The sequence below is a fragment of the Poecilia mexicana genome, unplaced genomic scaffold (genome assembly GCF_051168715.1).
Source record: "Poecilia mexicana isolate PSO_F unplaced genomic scaffold, ASM5116871v1 scaffold_8, whole genome shotgun sequence".
NCBI lineage: Eukaryota > Metazoa > Chordata > Actinopteri > Cyprinodontiformes > Poeciliidae > Poecilia > Poecilia mexicana.
In genome coordinates, this window is record NW_028263377.1 from 18,362,910 (window position 1) to 18,375,092 (window position 12,183).

The 12,183-nt window shown below is 41.5% G+C and overlaps 1 protein-coding gene across 1 annotated transcript in view; it reads right to left on the reverse strand.

Annotated features, from left to right (window-relative positions):
- Nucleotides 1-4,914: 4,914 nt before the first annotated feature.
- Nucleotides 4,915-12,183, reverse strand: part of adgrl1a (adhesion G protein-coupled receptor L1a) — a 58,140-nt gene continuing 50,871 nt past the window's right edge. Inside the window, exons 23-25 of the mRNA XM_015002296.2 lie at nt 9,587-9,709; nt 7,280-7,297; nt 4,915-7,175 (exon numbers count right to left, since the gene is read on the reverse strand). Of these exons, the coding sequence (XP_014857782.2) occupies nt 6,262-7,175; nt 7,280-7,297; nt 9,587-9,709 (1,055 nt within the window). The 3' untranslated portion in view covers nt 4,915-6,261. The remainder of the gene's footprint in view (nt 7,176-7,279; nt 7,298-9,586; nt 9,710-12,183) is intronic.

The window sequence follows — 12,183 nt, forward strand, 5'->3', positions numbered from 1 at the left end:
GGACCTCAAGAAGTTATTCATATTTTGCTTAGAAACGATCTGAAGGATTATAATTCTGTCTGGGAGACATATCATTATCATCATCATGAAATTAGAGGGTTTGTAACTATTTAATAGCTCATGATACCTGCTGAACGAACCAGACATGTCCTTAAACAAGAGAACAGGCACATCTGTGTCAGAGCTTATTTACTGCGTCTTACTTCCTGCTTGACGGTAAAAACAGATAAACTCAGTGGCAACGAACCGACACCATACTTTCTGTGTGCAATATTGACAAGCAGTCATCTGTAAATCATGCACTAACTCAGAAGGGAGAATAATAGTCATTAAATCAAATGATGCACACTTAATGGCTGACTGTGAACCCCTGATTGCATGAATCTTTTCATGAGACTCAGACCTCCAGTTCCAATCAAGTCTTCACACCACAAGTTAAGTCTCAAGTTTTTGTTTTTGTGACTCAAGTGCAGCTTGAGCCTCGAGGCGGATTTGAATTTCCAGTCATTTCGGATCACTTGACAAAGAACCAATTTTAGATTGTAAAACTGATTATTTAATAGCAGCTTTTCTCAACACAAACATCAGTGTTCATGTTCTTTGAAAAGAACAACAAAGAAGCTAAAGGTAACACAGTTTGGCAGGCATGAAATATCTTAACACCAAAAAATGTGATTTCAGAAGGAAAGTTACTCTGTCGAAGTGAGTAATTAGTGGCTTCACAAAAGGGGAAAATATTCCAGTGAGAACAGGAAGAGTTGAAGGTTAAACTGGAAAAAAAGAAATGTTCTTTTTTTTAAATCAATATAACTGACTCAAAAAAAGATTTCAGACTTTTTCCTTAAAATATTTCAAGACATTCTGTTTCCTTGAAAGCAAAATTTAAGGAAATGACATGTATATATCTAATATGCTGCTGCTCTATTTTTGTAAACATTACACTATAAAATCCAGACCCAGAACTTTTCCCACTTCAGTTTATAAAAGTAGTTTTAGTGGATGAAATATATTTTATTTGTAAATCTGCAAAAGACATGTTTGATCTAGTTTTGACCTTTGCGTGATAAACTGGGCTCATAAAACGACTCAAAAGCCACCAGCTGCGTTTGTGCCACTCTGCAGGACAAAGATTAGACTCTGTCTCCAATCTATTGTTGGTAACAATGTTAGCATTTCTGTTGACATTTAATGTAGCCAGAAATCAATGAGAAAATCACCAGTTTATATTTGTTTTTGAAAAACAAAGGGGAAAGATACGCAAACTCTTCTGAGATTAATCTCATCATGTGGCATTGGATTTGTTTTCAAATATTTTTAAGAAGTCATGCAAGTGACCAAACAATATCTAGTTCATATTCTCTTAGTTACAATTTGTTGTGGCGAATTATCTGCATATCAGACAAGTCAGCTCGATTATTTTATTCCTAAAACAGCTAAAGAGAAAATATTGTATTTTAGAGCAAGTTTAATCTTGAGAATGTGAAATATACATAGGTAACTATTATTCTTTCAATTGTTTTTCAAAGCAGCTGGGTGATTTCATAACCCACTTTTCTATCGCCACAGTCACCTTAATGAATGATGCCATATTTTCATTGTTTTAAACAGATTTTTTCACCCCTTTGGTAAACAAGAACTTTCTAACATGAACAAGTATAACATAATACAAATATTAAGGAGAGCAACCAGCCAAAGACACAAGGGTACATTGGGTGTTGTTTGTGAGCATAAAGTTTCTTCATTGTTTTGCCAAGTGTTTTAATATTTATCAGTAATGGTAAAAATCATCAGCTGACATCCACAGGATGCTTCAGTCGCATCTCTCTTTAAATATTTAACAATTAGCTGCAGCCGTTTATTTTTTGTTTCCCATAGTAAAATCAATGAACGGGATTTTTTTGACTGCAGCTGCCGTCTTTGATTGTATTTTCACTTCCTGTACGACCCATCATATGTGCAGTTTTAGCTTAAAAATAACTTTTATTTTGGCCAAAACAACATATTATTGTGGGAAAACTAAATGCAAAGCAAAGGTGGGTGGTACCTGGTTCCATTTAGTTACATTAACATTAGTAACACGATGAAACAAATGTACTTCTAGGAGCAATTTTACTGCAACATGTTTTCTTTATACCTCAGTAGTATGTTGAAGTAATACTACTCTTACTTGAGAGCAGTTTCTGACTACTCTACCCAGCCTGAGCTACTTCACTGAAGGACAAGCAAACACATTTTAACCAGAAATGTACCAGACGAATAATACGTTTGCGTCTGGTAAGACCTCTGGTTTGTCAGCAAACTACATTATTCTACTTAAGTTTTTCTATCTGCTGAGACTGTTGGGTCATTAGGAGGTCAAGTGCATATACAGGCACTTCCCTTCCCTTTACACTTTGGTTTATTTTGACAGCATTCTGATCTTGTCCCTGGTTTGTCTTTGCTTAGGCCAGGCAGACGGTAATGTCTATGTGGAGAAGGGTCAGCTGTGTGTGCACACAGTACAGCCCTGGTGAAATCCCCATCTAATTAAAGACAAATCAATCCCACGGCTGCCTCTGCTTTAGCTGCAGCACTCGGAAATCTCTGTGTCAACAGCCTGGGATACTACAGTTCTAACTATTAGAGCACACGTGTTAACTTTGACACTAGCATTGACTGGGAAACGCATTAGACATCTGCAAACAAAGACCAAAAACAAGAGGATGGAGAGCGGCGAATTCTCTGTGGTAAATTAGCACCCACAGAGTTATTATTGTAATCAGAGGTTTGGAGGCTTATGAACTGCAGCGTAACTCCCATTGCGTGAGACACTACCAGACTCCGTCCAACAGCGTGGGCTGCACACCTTCTGCGGCATAATCACTATCATTTACCGGAGCACCGCCCTCCTCTGTTTATTGAAATATTAATCTGGGATAAACAAAGCTTTCAACCAAACAAATTAACACTCACAAAGAGGCGCTGATCTAATGCAGTCTATCGAGATAGATATTAAAATGCAGATGAGTTCAACAGGAAAAGAAGAGGAGCAGCAAGAATTAGCGTAAGCAGACCCAAGGTGATACAAATTCCTACTTTCCTTTGAGGGGCTGGGCGGGGGTCATCAGTGCAGTGTTTCTCTGCTGAGATCAGCATCAAATACAGCAAAATGAAAAATGGTTGTAATGAGAAAAAGAGGGATTAAGGTAATGATGGCTATCTTTTGTTTCCAATTACTACTGCTACTAATGCTGTGGAATAACTTGTTCTTGCTCCAGTCCTGCACTCAAAAAAAAAAAATAATAATAATACATTTAGTGGTCTTCGTTTCTGTGCCACAGGATCTCCACTTCAGCAGTCCATCACCATGGCAAACCAGACCACAAGAGCAGATCTAATTTTTAAAACCTGTAATCACTGAGAGTTCACAAGTTCAGTTGCATATCCAGGTCATGTTTAATCAAACGAGTACCGCAGACATTCCCCCTACAGCTCAAGTGATGATACCGGTGGCTCTTTTTTTTTTACTTCATTTTCCTCCACAGCCAGTACAATGGTACTTAGGTGAGTAATTAGAATAACCTGAAGAAATAGTAGCAAATCCTTGTAATCCCTTGTCTTTATCTGTCTTTAACCCCTCTCTCTCTTTCAGCCCCAGGAGCCGCAGCTAAAAGCTGTCCTTTGGGTTCTCTTTAGAAGTGGGACACTGAGGTCCCAGCCAAATGTCACACTGTGGTAGACGCGCCTGTCTTCTCTTCAAATTGTGTCATCGCACCACATGCTTTTTTTTTTTTTTTTAACTTGCTGCAAGTTTAAAAGGATATAGTTTTAAAAAAGAAGATAGCGAATAAGTCAGTAGAAACAGAAAATCCAAAACATATGTACACTTCTGGAAAAAAAAAAACATAAAAGAAGGCAGACATTTTTAAAAGGTCAAATTGATTTTAACGGTTGACAGGAACCCTTTGAAGCATTTATCATTTGATGGCTAATTTTGCTTCACGTCGGGTGGCATATTAGAAACATTCCTCCCAATCAAGTCAATCTGGTTTGTCATTTTCATCTTCTACCTCCCGTCTCTCTAGGCACTCTGACTCTTCCCGTCCTCCTCACTCATGACCACAACTGTATGAACAATACCCGTCTGAGGAGGAGGAGGAGGAGTAACGGCAACTTTCACAGATGAGTATCTCGCCTGGTGTGATTTGTATTCAATTCTTGTCACGGGAAAAAAAAAAAAAAAAAAAAAAAAAAAAAGCCTGTTGAAGTTGTGTGCGCGATACAGTCTCACACTTAGAAAAAAATTAAAGAAAAATCTGACAGAGCACACATAGTTACATTCACACTTACATGCACACGGACACATGCTCACTGGGAAATAATGAGTTGTCACATAAGGCTCTGGAGTAATGCTGAAACTATCTTTACGAAACGGCAAAATGCAATATTCTCTGACAGCAACACAAATGTCATTATTTTACATGCTAAAACCCATGTTAAAAGTATCTCGTCTGGTTAAATCTTCCAAATAATACAAGAGCAAAACTGAACCGCTTAATGGACGCAGCTGGTCAGCCCGCAACGCTTCAACGTGCTGGTGAGGCACAGAATGACATTTGACCACATCTATCTCGCTTGCCCCACAGCACTATCTCCCCACTGCTTTTGGAAATTCAGCCTATAAAATGTCAAAAGGTTACAAATTAACATGTGATGGATTTTAATTACATAAAAAAAAATTGTGCCAGAACATTTTTTTGTTTCCCTTTTAGACATGAAATTGAAAAGAAAAAAAAAAAAAAAAATCATCACATCGTAATCACTCTCGCCTTTTCGTCTGATTTTCTCTCTCCGTTGAATCGATAAGGATAAGGAAAAAAAAAAAAAGAAAAGAGTGAGAGATTACGGTCCGGGGGGAGAGAGATAGATAGAGTGTTTCATCCAGGTCACAAAGCATTTTTTATTCTTTTTCCTTCAACAATTTGTTGTAGTACAAGAAGTAATTTTCATAGTATTTATTATTTTTGTTGCTTTTGATCATCTGGTGTCTGTATTTACATAATAGGAATAAAGTAGATTCATGTGTGGTTTTCTATGTACACGGTTTTACCAACTGTCGGTCGGTGTGTCTGTGACGTCTGCAGTCCTGTTTGCCACAAGAACACACAGAAAGTCCGTTTCACTCTAGGCTCTAACAGCAAAGTACAAGGGGAGTGGGGCAGCAATGTGCACTCGCAGCCCCGGGATTTAGAAACTGAATACTCTCTTCAAACAACAGCAAGGCAGTCATTTAACGTTTCAAAGGCCTAAAAAGCAAACAAACACAGAGGACGGCGGAGAGCGTCGCCCAGTCTTATGGGTGAAGGCTCTCCAGCTCTGGATGGATGATACAGCACCTCCTCAGTCTCTGTCTCCACCTGTACTCCACTTCTGTACACTTGTGATTCACAGCGAGACTAAATGAAGGCAACTACACTGAATCAGCTCCCACTGCCTGCTCGGAACAAAAGCTTTTGCTCCCTTTTACTTAAATGGAGTATTGTCTTTGCTTTTTTTTTTTTTTGATGTTCAGAAACAAGCACTTCAGGATACGTGAGTGTGTGTGTGTGACAGAGAGAGAGAGAGAGAAAAAGAGAGAGAACAAGAGTGTGTGCGTGTGTGTGTGTGCGTGTGTATTTGCCTTGTAAATGTTCTAGTTTCTGTTCTGGCTCAATAAAAGATATTTTTGGCAACAATGAAGAGCTTTCTGTGAGATATTTTAGGTAATAATAGTGTACAATATTCCCTGTCTGCACAGCTAACTACCCCTATCAAATGATGACTTTAAAAAAAAAATCTAAAGATGGTAAGAAAAGGAAATGAGACAAAATATAAAACAATATCCTCATCTCCTGAGGCGGGTCTGAATACATACATTTCTTTTAACAAAGTTTGAAAGTTTTGAAATATCCAAAGGTAACGGGGGGGAGTGGATTGGTACATTCAGAGTGCTGGACTTGGCCTTTAGGGTACCAAAAACTGGGGTCACACAGAGGTATCAAAAGCTCTGATGAAAAACACCCATCACTCATTTCCAGGCGATGGGGGAGCGTTGACGACATCAGCAGAGTCAGCTGTGACTCCCCCAGAAGCTCAGTCAGTTTTCTCATATGTAAGTTAAATAAAAGTCAAGAGAAATAAAGGCAACCGAATAAGCAGAGAGTGGAGACACATGAGAAAGAGACCGCTCAAAGGAGGGTCTGGCCCTTACGACAGTTTCCAGCCGCCTCCTTCAGGCTCCAGTCACAGGCTGGTGACCAGTTGCATCTGTCCGTCTCCCTCAGTGTGGGCGGGCTCCTGGGCCTGGAGGCCCTCCCCGCTGGGTCTTTGAGGTGGGGCCTGATAGAAGGTCTGCATGGGGGCCCCACGAGAACCGAGAGCAGGCCTCCCAGAGCTGTAGTACAGCTCTTCAGGCGGCTGAGCTGAACGCGGCACGACCTCCAGCGGCTCCGGACTGCTGTCGGGGTAGGGAGAGTCCCGCAGGTTGGTGATGCTGGTGTACAGGGAGTCGTGGGCAGGTGAGTCTGGTGCTCGATTGTCTCCCTGCCCACCACCACTCTGACCGCTGTTGCCGAGGCTCTCTGTAAGGTCGGCCGTGTAGCTCTCCGACTCCTCGGGATCGCTCTGGTAGAGGACTGACTGGGCGCGCTGCAACAGCAGGGGTTCTTCCAGAGCTTTGTAAAGCAGCTCTACGTCCTGAGGTGTTCTTTGCCGTCCGTCACTCAGAAACTCGTCGTCCTCGTCCATGCTGATGGAAGGCTCTGGTCCGCCCGCAGTTGTTCCTCGACCCACTCCGCAGTGAGGATGTCCCCTGACCAGACTGGCATACGTTCGGTCCCCCGCGTCAGTTCCGCCTCCTGCAGGTCCTCCGCCTACGCCGCCCCGCAGGTTGTTATGGACAAGCTCGGAGATGATCATTTTCTCAAAGGCTGCGGCGTCAGAGAGGTTTCGCCGGGTGCCTCCGCCTCCCAGGGTTTCTGAGCTACGAGGGTTGAAAATGGGCGGAGGAGTGTCTCCGCCACTACCGCTAAGGAAGTCACAGCTGCCGCCACCTCCGCCCGCTGGGCCACTTCGCATGGAGTAGCTGTTGTTGAAGTTACCATTTAGCGGAAGGGTCTCCATTCCACAAGGGTCCCGGGGCTTAGAAAGTGTACTCTCTGCATCCAAAACAGGCAAACAGATTTAGCATTATTTTTTTATGGTGACATTTCAGATAAATGCGTAAAAGAAACAAAATCAGGTAAATATTAATTATACTTACTTGGGTCACGGAAAGTTCCTACACATCCCAAAGAAAAGCATGTGGAGCGAACAGACAAAATGAGTGAGAGACTCTCTTGGATAAAACAAAAAGAACAGTTTTAAATCTACGAGAAGTGAAACAACTGATGGCACCAATGCACTACACTCTGTTTACTTCTTTGTCTGAATATTCCCAACTTTTAACAGATATAACAACACCTGCTGTGTCGCTTTCACATATTTCTGTTCGGATAAGTTGGAGAAGACACACACAAGGGATTAAATTCGCCTGTATCCCTCTGTAAACATGCCTCATCACCATGACGCTTACATTTGCATGGTTTACTGTTACCTATTCTAACACGTTTCAAGCTTAAAAGAAGGCAGATCCCTAATTTTCAGTGTTTACTTGGAAGAATAAAACATTAAGCTCAACGTCTTTTCCTCACTCTGCTTAGGGCTGCGTTTGAACAGTCTTCTGCATATTTAGACTTTAGACACCCACCACTTGCTCTGTGCTGAAAAGAGCATTGAATAAAACAATAACACCTTCATTTCCAACTTTTTACAAGTGTCTAAGTTCTTCAGCAGAAAAGAAATGACCTCTGGCTCCCAAACCTCCTCAATTTCTACAAGAGAAGCATGCAACGCTAGTGCTAAACAGACTGGAGGGAAGGCAGGCAGGAAAAGCATCGCAATACACTGTAACAAAATGCTTCTTGCTAACTCTAACCAACAGCTTCACACACACATTCAAGGCCTTTATTGAAGTTAGATTAACTGGGGAGGTGAAGCTCAGGGCTAACTGGGATTGTAGCAACTTTTTTTCATACCAGAAAAGTGTCTTGTGCATTTCTAATCTGTGCAGTTTGCTCTGTTGTTCCTGAGTAAAATCCACTGCCATCAATTTGCCTTCACCTTCAACTAAGTCCACCTGTGAAATAATAATGGTTAAATAATAACCTTCGGTTAGCTATTCATCATCTGGTCCCCATGAACAATATACACATTTTAGGGGTATTTACAGAGTAAAACTGCTTACAGGGTAACCAGGAAACTTTTTCTAAAAAAAATAATGATATGATATGATTTAATACAACATATTTTGTGGTTAAGAACTGTGTTATTTTATTTTTTATTTTTCAAAAAAAAAAAAAAAAAAAAAAAAAAGATCTTTTTTGATCTCAGGAACAACATCTAAAACTCTTGTAGCTACTTTTTTGTCACCATACATCCAAGCATCCAGTCGGGTTCTTGTAACCTTGAAGCCACCAATTCCTACATCCTTGAAAACTGTTAGTAAAATATGCAGTGGTACATAATTTACCTGAAAAAAAAAAGAAAAAGAAACATTTTTTTTTTTTTTGCAGTGATAATTATTTCATGAACTATACCCCACAAGGAAAATAAAAACAGACTATGATTTCTTCACAGCAAAGGAAAAGCCACAGTTGGCTGGAAAGTATAAAGTGTGTTCATACTTAAATTTTCATGGCGTACTTTGACTTTAACCAACGGTCTTCTTTGGTGGCGGCGTGGGTAATTAAACATTCTAATGAAGTGCTCACTGCGCTCCCTACCACTCCTTTTCAGAAAATGACTTGGCTGTGAGGCCTGTGGCTATCAGGCTTGATACATAGTACAGAGAGGCCCTAAAATATTTAACAGGAGCTCCTCCTCAAACTTTCACATTACACCACCAGGAGTGATGCACAGCGGTTGCAAACTAAGCCATGAACCGGCAGCACCGAGTCACAGCTTTCTTTTAACATTGTAAATATCTGCACATTTGACTAAAGGCATCCAAAAAGAGGAGAGCAGCTCCCATGATGAGCACACATATGACTGACCGTCGTCCAGATGGACCGTCGCCCCCCCCCCTCTCCCCTCCCCCACAGAGATGATCTGATCCCTTTCTGTGGACACCGTGATTTGAGCCAACTATCTTTGCTGCTCGGGAACAGGAAAACCTTCCTAAAAAAAAAAAAAAAAGCTGGCAGTCACAGCTGTAGCTAAACTTCTAATCAATTTGTGGCTGTTCTCGTGAAGATTCAAGATCTGACCAGATGGCTGGTTAGGCTGTAGGCACTGTTTGGCTCTGTTCTGCTCAGCCTAGTGAATCCGTCTGACAGCTACATAGTCTGGGGAAAGAGAAAGCACACACACACATACAAGGAGAAGGCTCCCACACACACATAAACCCCTCAACAGCAGCGAGTGTGCATCTACTATGTCAAACTACTGACAGCAAGAACGACGGCAAGTTGAGCTCATATTGTGCTGTCAAGACTGTCCACGCAGACTGAGGTGTTCATGAGGAGCTAACCTGTGGAGTTGAAGACTCCAGGTGAGGGCGGGGTGAAGCTTTCAGCCAGCAGAGTGTTGTAGGGTGAAGTACCAGAGCGGGTCTGTAACACCGGGTTTGTCAGAAGGTGGTTGCCCATGGTCGCTGCAAAGCGCAAACATTTGAAAAAAAAAAAAAAAAAAAGAAAAATGAGCACAACCATAAATATCACTGTAAATTTACCCTAAATGCATGCACACGAAAAACAGAGCACCCAATAGGCGCGCCACTGAAATTCAGACTCTAATAGCATCTGAAATCAGAACAATAGTTACTATTTATTCAGATGGGGTTATTTTCTCATGCCACATAGAGTAATACATTTCGCAGTATTCCCTTCAATTTTTTCGTCTGCTGATTGTAACCTTTGAGCAAAAAGAAAAAGGAAAAAAATAAAAAACAATTGAGAGGAAGGGCACTGTTTGGGGGATTGTTTTTTTCTTTTCCTCCCCTTCCACCTTTGGTTCATGACGATGTAGTCAGATGGGGGGAGAACAGTAATGCATGCCATTATGTAGGCTACGGGTGCAGTCATGGAAACACAGTTAATTTCACAGTGAAATGTGAATGCCACTACAAGACAAATATAATTCAAAGAAATGGCACACTGAGACTGTTGTATAATGCCCATGTATGGCTCCAGCCTGAGGCAACTCGAACAGAAATGCCATGAAATTAAAAATAGGACAGCATGACGGAGAGTCGTCCAAGGCAAAGTGCAACCTTCAGGTCCCCTGCCTACCGTTCATCACACAGCGAGGAAGAAGGGGGATTCTAAAAAAGCAGTAAAAAAAAAATGCACTCACACACAGCTATTTATTTGTCATTTCCCCTCCTGCTACACTTCCTCTGTCCATCTTTCTGGCAGGCTGCACAAGCCTGTCTCCTGTTCATTCTCTGGCTTGCGTTGCTGCGATAAATCCACCAACTTTTTCTCAGTTCCTCGCGCCAGGACTTTTTCAAGCATCACCAAATTAGTCGGGATTAGCTGTCTGTGCGTACCTCCTTGCGGGAATATCTTGTAGGGAATTAAAGAAAGTAGCTCAAAGTGTAAAGAAAAGTAGGGCAAGGGGAAGCATGGGATGCTCTCAGTCTGTGTATAATACATAAATATATATTTTTTTTCTGGACAGATTACTATTGTCGGGAAGAGACTCTGGTTCATACGGAAGTGCATAGAAGAAATCAAAGCGATCTTAGATGGCAGCGATAACACATCTCTCCTCCAGACTCAGCTCTGTAATTATTTCTCCATGATAGCGTCTTACACTATACATGTCTCCCCAGATGCCTTCCTCTTTAACTTTCTGCCAAACTTCTCTCAGCCGCACGGAAAAAAAAGGCTTCACAGCTCATTTGTTTGTGTTTGACAGCACATCATGAAGTGATCCACACAGTACGTCTCCTCCAGGTCTGGTGATTGCTCTATCGCGACAAAAAAACCAAAAAAAACAAAAACCTCCAGAAACCAACAAACCGAGCCGCACAAAGACACAGACTGACATAGACACCTCTCATCTATCCAGCTCGCTCGCAACACACCTCGTCCTCACCCCCTGCCTTGCTCCTGTCTCTCTCCTCAATTAGAATAATTACCCCCTGTTCGCTCACACGCTAATCAGTTCATTAAAAACAAAATGGATGAAATTAGCATAGAGAGTGATGGCTGATTTAGCGACTGCCTCAGTGTCATGATCAACAGCGACCCTCCCCACCTTAAAAAACGAGTCTGGAACCTGAGCCAACCTAGATCATCTCGGCGCCACTGATTGCAGCTGCTGTGACGACGCCATTTGCAAAAGGCTGCGATTATCAGCGACGCCGGCGTTTCATGAGTCTTTTTTTTATGCCGGGCTGAAAAATTCTTTCAACTTTAGATAGGAAGACATTGTAGGAAGCTGAGTTAGTCAACTTGAAGAAAGAAGACTCTATTGGATGCAGGTTTTAGATGTGTTTCTGGTACCAGTAGGAGCTTTACTTGGTTGGTTACAGATGCTGTTGACTTCAAAACACTCAGGTAAGCTGTGGCATCAAAATGATTCCAACTTTGGATACTAAGAGGTCTAAAGTTGTTGCAAAAAGTACCACCCATACCATGGAGTACGGTTAGCATTGCTCCAAATCCTAGTTGAAAGTGAAACTCATCTACCCAATTTGCCGTTTCCAATTTTTTGCTCTCCACTCCACTCACATTGAGCTTGTATGAATTACAGCCTTTTCTTAACCAAATCAAAGAAGAGGTTGTACATGACAATCACAGCAAATCAGCAGTTTCTGAAAACCTTTAAGGAGCCAATCATGCCATGTGCAATGTCACTTAAATCACTCATCTTCTCCATTCTGACATCTCAATGTTGCCACTCCGGTGGCAACATCTCAATAAATTTAGTCTTCTGAATTTAAAAGGCTAACTTTACTGAGATGTTGTCGCATGAGTGGCTGGTTCAATATTTGTTTTTAACAATTAAACAAGTGAGTGAAAAATAGTCTGCTGCTAAAGACCAACTATATGTATGTTCACCCAGATCTGTTTTTAGCACTAGTGGCCTTTATTCACATAACTTGACAGGAAGAGCAGA